This window comes from Prunus dulcis, chromosome 7 (assembly GCF_902201215.1).
Source record: "Prunus dulcis chromosome 7, ALMONDv2, whole genome shotgun sequence".
NCBI lineage: Eukaryota > Viridiplantae > Streptophyta > Magnoliopsida > Rosales > Rosaceae > Prunus > Prunus dulcis.
The window spans coordinates 17,626,976-17,635,077 of NC_047656.1; the positions used below are offsets into that span (position 1 = coordinate 17,626,976).

The 8,102-nt window shown below is 38.2% G+C and overlaps 3 protein-coding genes across 4 annotated transcripts; 2 read left to right on the plus strand and 1 right to left on the minus strand.

Annotated features, from left to right (window-relative positions):
* Positions 1-14: 14 nt before the first annotated feature.
* Positions 15-2,237, plus strand: LOC117633839 (mediator of RNA polymerase II transcription subunit 20a). 2 transcript variants are annotated; one of them, XM_034367647.1, is made up of 5 exons: positions 15-161; positions 247-389; positions 504-682; positions 789-878; positions 1,725-2,237. In XM_034367647.1, the coding sequence occupies exons 1-5, from the start codon at positions 148-150 to the stop codon at positions 1,962-1,964; spliced, it is 666 nt and encodes a 221-aa protein (XP_034223538.1). In that variant the 5' UTR covers positions 15-147; the 3' UTR covers positions 1,965-2,237. The 2 variants fall into 2 exon arrangements, with proteins under 2 accessions (XP_034223538.1, XP_034223539.1); XM_034367648.1 differs by lacking the exons at positions 15-161; positions 504-682; positions 789-878 and having other exon boundaries at positions 278-389.
* Positions 2,238-2,624: 387 nt separating this feature from the next.
* On the plus strand, positions 2,625-5,618 carry LOC117635006. Its single transcript, XM_034369324.1, has 11 exons — positions 2,625-2,854; positions 3,014-3,058; positions 3,167-3,219; positions 3,310-3,376; positions 3,506-3,545; positions 3,917-4,015; positions 4,099-4,145; positions 4,278-4,338; positions 4,577-4,668; positions 4,745-4,981; positions 5,199-5,618. Exons 2-11 carry the CDS (start codon positions 3,032-3,034, stop codon positions 5,346-5,348), a joined length of 873 nt encoding a protein of 290 aa, XP_034225215.1. The 5' UTR covers positions 2,625-2,854; positions 3,014-3,031; the 3' UTR covers positions 5,349-5,618.
* Positions 5,619-5,886: 268 nt separating this feature from the next.
* Positions 5,887-7,811, minus strand: LOC117636027 (cytochrome P450 72A15-like). Its single transcript, XM_034370453.1, has 5 exons — positions 7,538-7,811; positions 7,223-7,443; positions 6,886-7,130; positions 6,405-6,801; positions 5,887-6,312 (listed from the first exon to the last, which is right to left on the minus strand). Exons 1-5 carry the CDS (start codon positions 7,809-7,811, stop codon positions 5,887-5,889), a joined length of 1,563 nt encoding a protein of 520 aa, XP_034226344.1.
* Positions 7,812-8,102: the final 291 nt, after the last annotated feature.

The window sequence follows — 8,102 nt, forward strand, 5'->3', positions numbered from 1 at the left end:
CTAGTCCTTTTGGGAAACCCAAAAAAAGAGAAAAAGACCAATTTACTCAGCTCTCTCTCCTCTCTCTCTCTCTCTCTAAGGCTTCATCTTCGTCAGCGGCTCACGGCGACTATAGAGCCCTAAGCAGAACCGTTGGAATCTGAGACAATGCCACTGAAATGGTAAAGATTGAAAACCCTATTCTTAGGTTCGGAGTATTATGTATAGTAAGTTTTGTGTTTGATTTTCTTTTGGGTGCAATTTTAGGGTTTTGCATTGGCAGCCCAATGCAGGGACGACAGTAAACAGCCAAATCATCAACGAAGTAACGCAGTGCGTTGAGAGCTTCAATGGCGTTAAGGAAGGCAGGTGGAAAGCCACTATCACCTTCTACAAACCCATGATTCGAGGTAAATTTCTCGTCTTCCGTGTTTTCAATTTTGTTTTTCTCAATTTTGTATTATGGGTTTTGTCAATTGTTATGAAGTTGGATTTTGATAAATATGTACATTTATGTACATCAGAGCAGGCTTTAGCAGGGGACTTCCCGCGTGATTTTCTGGGGATTGCGCTGCCGGAGCAACCGAACAAGTACTACCTTATAATCCGATTGCAGCGCATAGTCCTTGAGGCTGATTCATCTATTCAGATGATTATGGAGAAATTACAGTCTTACAAATCGAGGGTCTCTCTTAATTTTGAGGTCCCCTTCCTCTCTCAGTTAGTCTAATTAGGATGTTTAATATCCTGATAATTTGAGGTCCAAACAGAGAAAATGGTATTAATATGATTCTATGTTGGTGTTGTAGGGATTTCAATATCAACTTGGGGACTTCCAATTAAGAGTGGGGAAAGTTCTTCCTACTCATTCTGAAAATTTGAGAGGAATAGTTATGGAGGTACGGGTGTGCTCTAAGCTTGAAATTTGTTGGAGATTTGAATACTTTTTTATGGGATTTTCCATTTCTATATTTGGCAAATTGTTTACTATTGGAGAAGTAGATGTGCATTTTGAAATATCTGAGATTGATAAGGCTTTTATTTTTTTTTTTGGGCAGTTTGCCATTGAGAAAGTGCCTTTCAGTTTCATTTGAGTGTGTTGGTGTCTAACTTTGACTCTATTTACCACGAAAGCATGGGATTAATATGCCTAAAGGAGAGAGCTATATCACAGTAAAATTAACCTATGAAAAGTGTGCATCTCCCAAATGTGTTTTGGAGCACTTTATAGTCATGCATGATGGAAGTAGTTTACCTGTTTAGCTACCTTGATAAGAGTATCTCACAAGATTGGAATACAGGCTGGACTATTTGCCAAACAATGTGAATTCCAAGCTCTCGTTAATATATGATGTTGGTTTCATGATGATTATGTTCAGCATGCACTTTATAGATTGGCTTAGATTGATTTCTGAATCTCCCTGTTGACTTTGATTAATTTCTAAGAAAAGGCAAACTTTTTTAAATACAATTGTATTTGGTTTCAGATCAGTGCTTTAGCATAGGATTGTGATTGTGCTCTATGAAATATTTAGCAGTGTATGAATTTGCTAGTCTTCAGATTGTTGGTCCTTATATGGTCTTTTTTCCCCTTGTTTCCCCAAGTACCCTTGACTATTCGTCTGCTAAAACGACTGATATTTTATCCAACATCTATTTCATATTTGCTAGATGTTAATATGGGAAATATTTTCATGCTGTCATCTTCTTGGATCCTTTTAATTGAAGTTGCTTGTGTTGTACAGGTGGAGTACCTTCCCATTTCTTCGATGGAAAAAGCGAGGCAAGTCATGGAAGACTTTATGGATATATGGCAACAGGCTTTGTCAAAAAGATCATTACCAGGGCACTTTATGCACATGGAACCAAACTTTGCTGAGTATGGCCTTGCAGACCAGTATACTTCACAACATACTGCTGTCCAGTATGCTACTGTTATGGCTCAACTAATTGCAACAGTGCAGGCAGTGCAAGCAAGAAACTAGGAAATGAATAAGAAGAATTTGTTGTTTGTCACTTGTCAACTGGTTTTATGAATGGATAACTTCAATCCCAGTTTCTTTGGGACTCACACTCCCTCTGTTTGGATAGAAGAAAATGAGGGAGGAACGAGGGTCTGTACACAGGTTTGATTGTTCATGGAAGACAAAAAAGTAAAGGGTTGGGTTCTTTAAATGGAAAAATAGACTTCGTCATTACCCTTTGTACATCACATTGTTAACTTATGCTTTCGAGTAAAGCTGCTTCTCCATTTACTTCGTGTTTTCCACATCCAATTGAAGAGGGCGAATGTCCACAACTTAGTTCTTATTCCTCTGACAACTAGTATAAACGTATCAGAAAGGATTTTTTAAAGAATAAAGATTTGCTATTTTGATAAACATCTTGAAATAACAGGTAGACATGCATACACATGCAAAAATGAAATAAAGATTAGGAGTTGCGCATAGCATTTGCCCAAGTTTAGAAAGAAAATATGACAAAAATAGAATTCAAGAATCAAATTTGGTAAGAGAAAAAAGAATAAAAAAACTCAGAAACAAATAAGGCAGCAGACCTAAGTTTCTCAAAGTGGGCCTTGCCACATGTTTTTTTTTTTTTTTTTTTTTTCCTCCAAACCCATGGGAGTCAGCAAAGAAGTAAAAAGCCGAGACAACCCTTTGCTTTTTGCACGTACTGAAAGATGGTGTGCGAGTATAAAGGGGCGCACGTCCACGTGAAGGCACACAGAAGCACAGCTTAGGGCCTAAGCGGCGCGCTATAAAAGCTGGATTTGTTGAAAGCGAGAGAGGGGTTTGGTTTGGTTTGATTAGCGTTAGCCACCCTCTCTGCCTCTCCCACAGTCATCACTCTGCTTCATTCTCTTTCATTACAGGTTAGCCTCCATCATCATCATCATCATCATCATTATGCATAGAAGAGGCCAAGCAACAGCCTTGGCACGAACCCACTTGACCAAAATCTGGTTTTTGCATTTGTTATACATGGGCTGATGAATTTTTTGTCCGTAATTTTATTTTTTTGTTTCCTGCAGATTGTCATTTAATCTCCAATGGAGCCAGAACGAGCTCCCAGGAAGGTTTGTTTGATACCCTGCTTTTGTTGAATTAATGTCCTTTTGTTTTTCTTTTAAATTCTTCAATAGTTTTACTTTTGTTTTCTTCTGATTTTCTTTGCTCTGCTGCAGATGAGATTCATACCAAAAGCTCCCCGCAGAGTGCCAAAGCCTGAAGTCAAAACGTATTTGTCACTTTTTGTTAAACTTGAAAGTTGTACCCTTTCCTGGTTTAATCTGTTTCTTAACTTCTGTTATTCTTAATCTCTCTACAGCGAAGTGGACCATGGGGCGGAGGAGTCTGATGCTGAAAAGGCTAAGGAATTGCTGAAACGCTTCAATGTAACTGTGTTTTTCATTGATATGGATGTCATGGTTTCAATTTCGTTTCTGATCCCCATATCTCATGTTCTGTTTTGTTTGTGTGTTTATGTATGTTTTTTTTTTTTTTTGGGTGCTCTTTTCTTATAGGAACAATCATCAAGGGCGAGGCTCAAAGTTGAAAAGAAAGGTAAGGTTCTTCGGGTTTAAATAAGCCTGATATCAATGCACACTTGTTTTTTTCATTTTCAGTTTACTCAATAACAAGTGTATAACACAACATATGTAATTCTTCACTTTTATTTCGGCATCTTACACCTGCAATTAACTCAATAAAGTTCAAATCAAATAAAATAGTAAAATAATATGTAGTGGAGTTGTGATCCAATGGAAAATATGCTATAAAATTTGTATCTTGTGGATATTTTGTGGGAGTAGGTTGAACTTGGCTTAAGTAGAGGAAATTTGCATGTCATGATACGTATTCTCTGAATAAGATAATATTTCCGTACAATTTGTTGGGATTAGAATTCTCTGTCATTTATTTTTTGAAATTTGCAGTGGTGCCTACGCAAATTGTATTTGGTTATGGTGGTGCATCAACAACCATGAAATCATATGGTGCTCCCAAGGGTGGGACCGCTAGTTCAGCCACCAATGGTATGGTCTCCTTCAATGTACTCTTTTTGTTTAGCGGCTAATGAGATGCTTCTAGTACATCACCTTGGATGGTGTTTCTGCAGCTGGTGCCTCAGGCGTGAAAGAGGAGAAAGAATACAGTTCACCATGGGTAGGTTACATTATGATTCAAAATGTACAAGCCAACTTGACTATGCATTATTGGTTTCTGCTTTCTGCTTTTTCTGTGAACGTCTGTGCGTGTGTATGACTTTAGTTATTTTTATTTTGGATGTTGTTGCAGGATCAATACAGTTATTACCCTGTAACTCTTCCTCTGAGACCGCCATATTCTGGAAATCCTGGTATGTTTTGAGAAAAGCATAGGATTATCAATGATGCAACATGGCACATTATAGGTTGTCTAGTCATTGCCTTTTACCTAATAGGATACGCATTTACAGGTGGTTTGAGTCGCTCTTCTTTTTTTTTTGGTTTTGTTTTGTTTTCCATCTGATCATTTCTGTTTCATCTACTGTCAAGGTGAAATTCGACTTGTGTTACAAATAAATGCACCTAATGTTCTACCTATACCACTTGCAGAAATTCGTAATGAGGAAGAATTTGGGGAGGGTTCAGAGGAATCAACTTATGATGAAAATTCAACAACACCAGCAAATGATCTTGGGCTATTGGTTAGTAATCCCACAATCGAAATTCTAACATTACATGCTTAAATCCTTTGATTTACTTTTGATAATTTGTTGGCAGGAGGAAAATAAAGCAACAAGTATGTTCTTTCTTCAGTTACCGCCAAATATGCCTACAATAAAACGATCAGCTACAGCAGATAGCCAAGAGGTAACAAAAAGCTCAGGGCCACCAGGAGGTGCACGCAATATGCAGAAGCCTTGTTCTTTGTCCGAGTTACCAGCTGGCTTCATGGGTAAGATGCTGGTGTACAGGAGTGGTGCTGTCAAGATGAAGATAGGAGATAGCGTTTTTGATGTGAGTACAATTTCATAATAAAGATGAAAAATGGAATGCCTTCTGTTGCCCCACTTAACTGTCCATGCTATTATACATGCATGAAATAATCTTATATTTTTGCACATTTTAACAAACTCCAGTTAACTTTTATGTTGCAATTAATTACTCAAAAAAATATTTTTGTGCACGTGTATAATAATCTTATACTTCCTTCTTACCTTTTGAATTGTTGCAGGTCTCCCCAGGAATGAATTGCGATTTCGCCCAGGATGTTGTGGTTGTTAATAAAGCAGAGAAAGGCTGTGGCATTATCGGGGAGCTGAACAAGCGGGCCATTATAACCCCAGATGTAGACTCCATTTTAGCAAGTATAGATGGTTTATGATAGTTTTTTCTCATTTGCAATACAATTTTGGTTCCTAGGTAACCCTATATACCTTTGAGAGGGAAATTATCTTTGTTAGAAACTATCAGAGAAAATAGTTGACAAGTTCCAATAGCAAGACTAGTTAGGAATTTTTTCCAGTACACCAGCAGCCACCATAATATGCAGAACAGTGGATTGTTTTATACTCATTTCAAATGAACCTATTGCAACTAATCGTCTGTGTCTAATGGCATTGAAATAAAAATCATATCCTACCATTTAAGTATATATGCTCTGCTCTCTGTTCGAGACATTTGTCAATTCTCCTAAGTTGAATGTATTTGCTTTATAAAATTATTGTAACAAACCATCCTTGGGAGGTGAATTGGCTCTTGAACGGTTGTTGCCACTTTCAGAAGACACTGAACTTAATGAGCAAACGCAAAATCTCGACTTCTTCATTATGAACAAAACACATTATGGGAAATATAACAGGCACACATTTTTAATATCACATTATTGGAAGTGAAATTTAGACATGGCAGGCTTGTCCAACCTAGAGTTGGTGTAACATAATTTGAGCTCCATGCTGTGGTTGAAGAATGGTAACAGTATAAGGAGCATGAGTGTAAGAAGGTGAGAGCTCGAATGAGAAATGCTGCAGAACCATAGCCAAAGCAAGTTTTGCTTCTATCATGGCAAAGTTTTGGCCTATGCAGGTCCTTGGACCCCAGCCAAATGGAAAAAATGCTTGCTGATCCTTAGATGCCTTTAAAACTCCTGCGGAGAATCTCTCTGGTTTGAATTCCCCTGCACCAGCACCCCAAAGCTCCGGATCATGGTGAATGAGTAGTGTTGGCAGAGTAATATCAACTCCTGCTGGAGCAATGATGTCCCCTATTTTGGTTTCCTTGTAAGCATGTTGATACTGAGCAATCGCCGGTGGATACAACCTTAGAACTTCATTAAGTATCATGGTTACCTGCAAGAGAATTTTATACATGTACGTGATTGTAAAGAGAAAAGAGGATGCGTTAATCACCCTTGTATGTGATTGCAAAGAGAAATACTCACAATCTTGAGGTGGCTTAGAGCTTCAAAATTAGGTTCTTTTTTCCCACAAACTTGTAGGACTTCTTGCCTTGCCTTTTCTTGCCAGTCTGGGTGCATGGCTAAAACAATCATGGTCCATGTTAGCCAACTTGAGGTTGTTTCTTGGCCAGCAAGGTAGAACTGCTTGCACTCTTCTATCACCTCTTCAATTGTCAACATCTCATTGCTTCTTGTGTTCCTTGCAGTTTCTGAAAAGTCCGTCTGATTATTAGACTGCAAGAGCATGCCCAGCAAGTCATCAACCCTGGATTCTCCAGCCCTTATTGCATTCATTTTCTTCTGGATTATGTTTCGCAGCATTGATGTGATATCTTTGGCCAATTTCTTTCTCCTTTGATTCTTTTTTGTTGGAACAAATCTGTATTAAATGGTTAAGATGTTAATTTTCTCAAGAACTGATATTAAATACTATGCAGGGAAATATTAGGCAATGGAAATGCACCTGAAACCAGGAATGTATAAGGTAGTCATTGCTTCAAATGTTAGCACAAGAAGCTCTTTCTGAAGCTCAAAGACCCTCTTCCCTTCTTCATAGGTGCTTCCGAATGCAGCTCGAGAAATAACATCTGCACTAAGTTTCTGGATTTCAGGCCATATATCCATTTCCCAAGCTCCTTGAAGAGGAACCATCCTCTTCCACTGCTCTATCATTTCCCCACAACTAACTGCAAAAACTGGTACCATTTCCTACAATTTAAAAAAAAACAGAAGAAATGACTTAGTCTGAAAAAGAATTGAATCTGTAAAATCAGAAAGAGATGTCAGGCAATAGATAGAACCTTCAGCCTTTCTAGGTGGAAAGCAGGATTGATTATCCTTCTGTGTTTGGCCCACTTCTCACCCTCTAGACTTGCAAGTCCCTTGGTCAGTATGAGAATGAGAGGGTTCAGGGGTGGCTTATTGAAGTGACCTTGCTTGTTAGACAAGATTTCTTTCATCATCTCTGTATCCATGATGATCAGTCTTGGTGTTGTCCCAACCCAATACATTGATATCTTCCCTGTGATCAATAAATTGGGAAATTAAGAGATATGAACAAAGACACAATATCAGCTGACAAAAACATAAGCAGAACTAATTAACAAGGTGGTTACCATATTTCTGCATATTAGTTAGGGTGAAAGGGTCGACGCGTGGCGCAATCTGGTGAGTTTGGCTCATAGGCTTAGACCATGCTTCCTTTACGAGCTTCACAAACTCCTTCATGTCTCCAATGAGTGGCCTGTAAGGGGTGCCTCTAATCCCTTGGCGCTTCAACTGCCTCTCAAGCCATTTGGGTTTCCACCAAATGGAGTAGGAAACTCTAGCAGCACCATACAACAGCAGAACCAGTGCAAGAGAACATAAGAATACTACATATTCTTCCATACTTGAAAAACTGAGAGATTCTTTGAGTGCTAGATATGAATGATGGTTCACAAACTCAAAACTTGAGCATATATATAGATATTGCTGGAGAGTGAGAGCTCCCTTAACGTTATTTGTAGAAGATGTTTGAATTTTGAGCTTCCAGTCAAACGTTTATCTTGTAAAGGAAATAACTTGTCAAATCTAAGGTTGTTTTATATTGTTTAGTTGACATTTTTGTTGCCAAATGATGTTTATGTTCCTTTGATTAATTTATCTCTTGGGGAGAAAGGAACAGAGCACTATTGGGAT

What these genes read in the sequence shown, in the direction of transcription:
- LOC117635006 (XM_034369324.1), top strand. Translation starts at nt 3,032, where the DNA reads ATGGAGCCAGAACGAGCTCCCAGGAAG. An exon ending in AAGAATACAGTTCACCATGG is followed by an intron (nt 4,146 to 4,277) that starts GTAGGTTACATT and finishes ATGTTGTTGCAG; the next exon opens with GATCAATACAGTTATTACCC. An exon ending in GCCATATTCTGGAAATCCTG is followed by an intron (nt 4,339 to 4,576) that starts GTATGTTTTGAG and finishes TACCACTTGCAG; the next exon opens with AAATTCGTAATGAGGAAGAA.
- LOC117636027 (XM_034370453.1), bottom strand. Translation starts at nt 7,811, where the DNA reads ATGGAAGAATATGTAGTATTCTTATGTTCTCTTGCACTGGTTCTGCTG. An exon ending in AACTAATATGCAGAAATATG is followed by an intron (nt 7,444 to 7,537) that starts GTAACCACCTTG and finishes TATTGATCACAG; the next exon opens with GGAAGATATCAATGTATTGG. An exon ending in TTATACATTCCTGGTTTCAG is followed by an intron (nt 6,802 to 6,885) that starts GTGCATTTCCAT and finishes CATTTAATACAG; the next exon opens with ATTTGTTCCAACAAAAAAGA.
- LOC117633839 (XM_034367647.1), top strand. An exon ending in CTACAAACCCATGATTCGAG is followed by an intron (nt 390 to 503) that starts GTAAATTTCTCG and finishes TATGTACATCAG; the next exon opens with AGCAGGCTTTAGCAGGGGAC. An exon ending in GGGTCTCTCTTAATTTTGAG is followed by an intron (nt 683 to 788) that starts GTCCCCTTCCTC and finishes TTGGTGTTGTAG; the next exon opens with GGATTTCAATATCAACTTGG.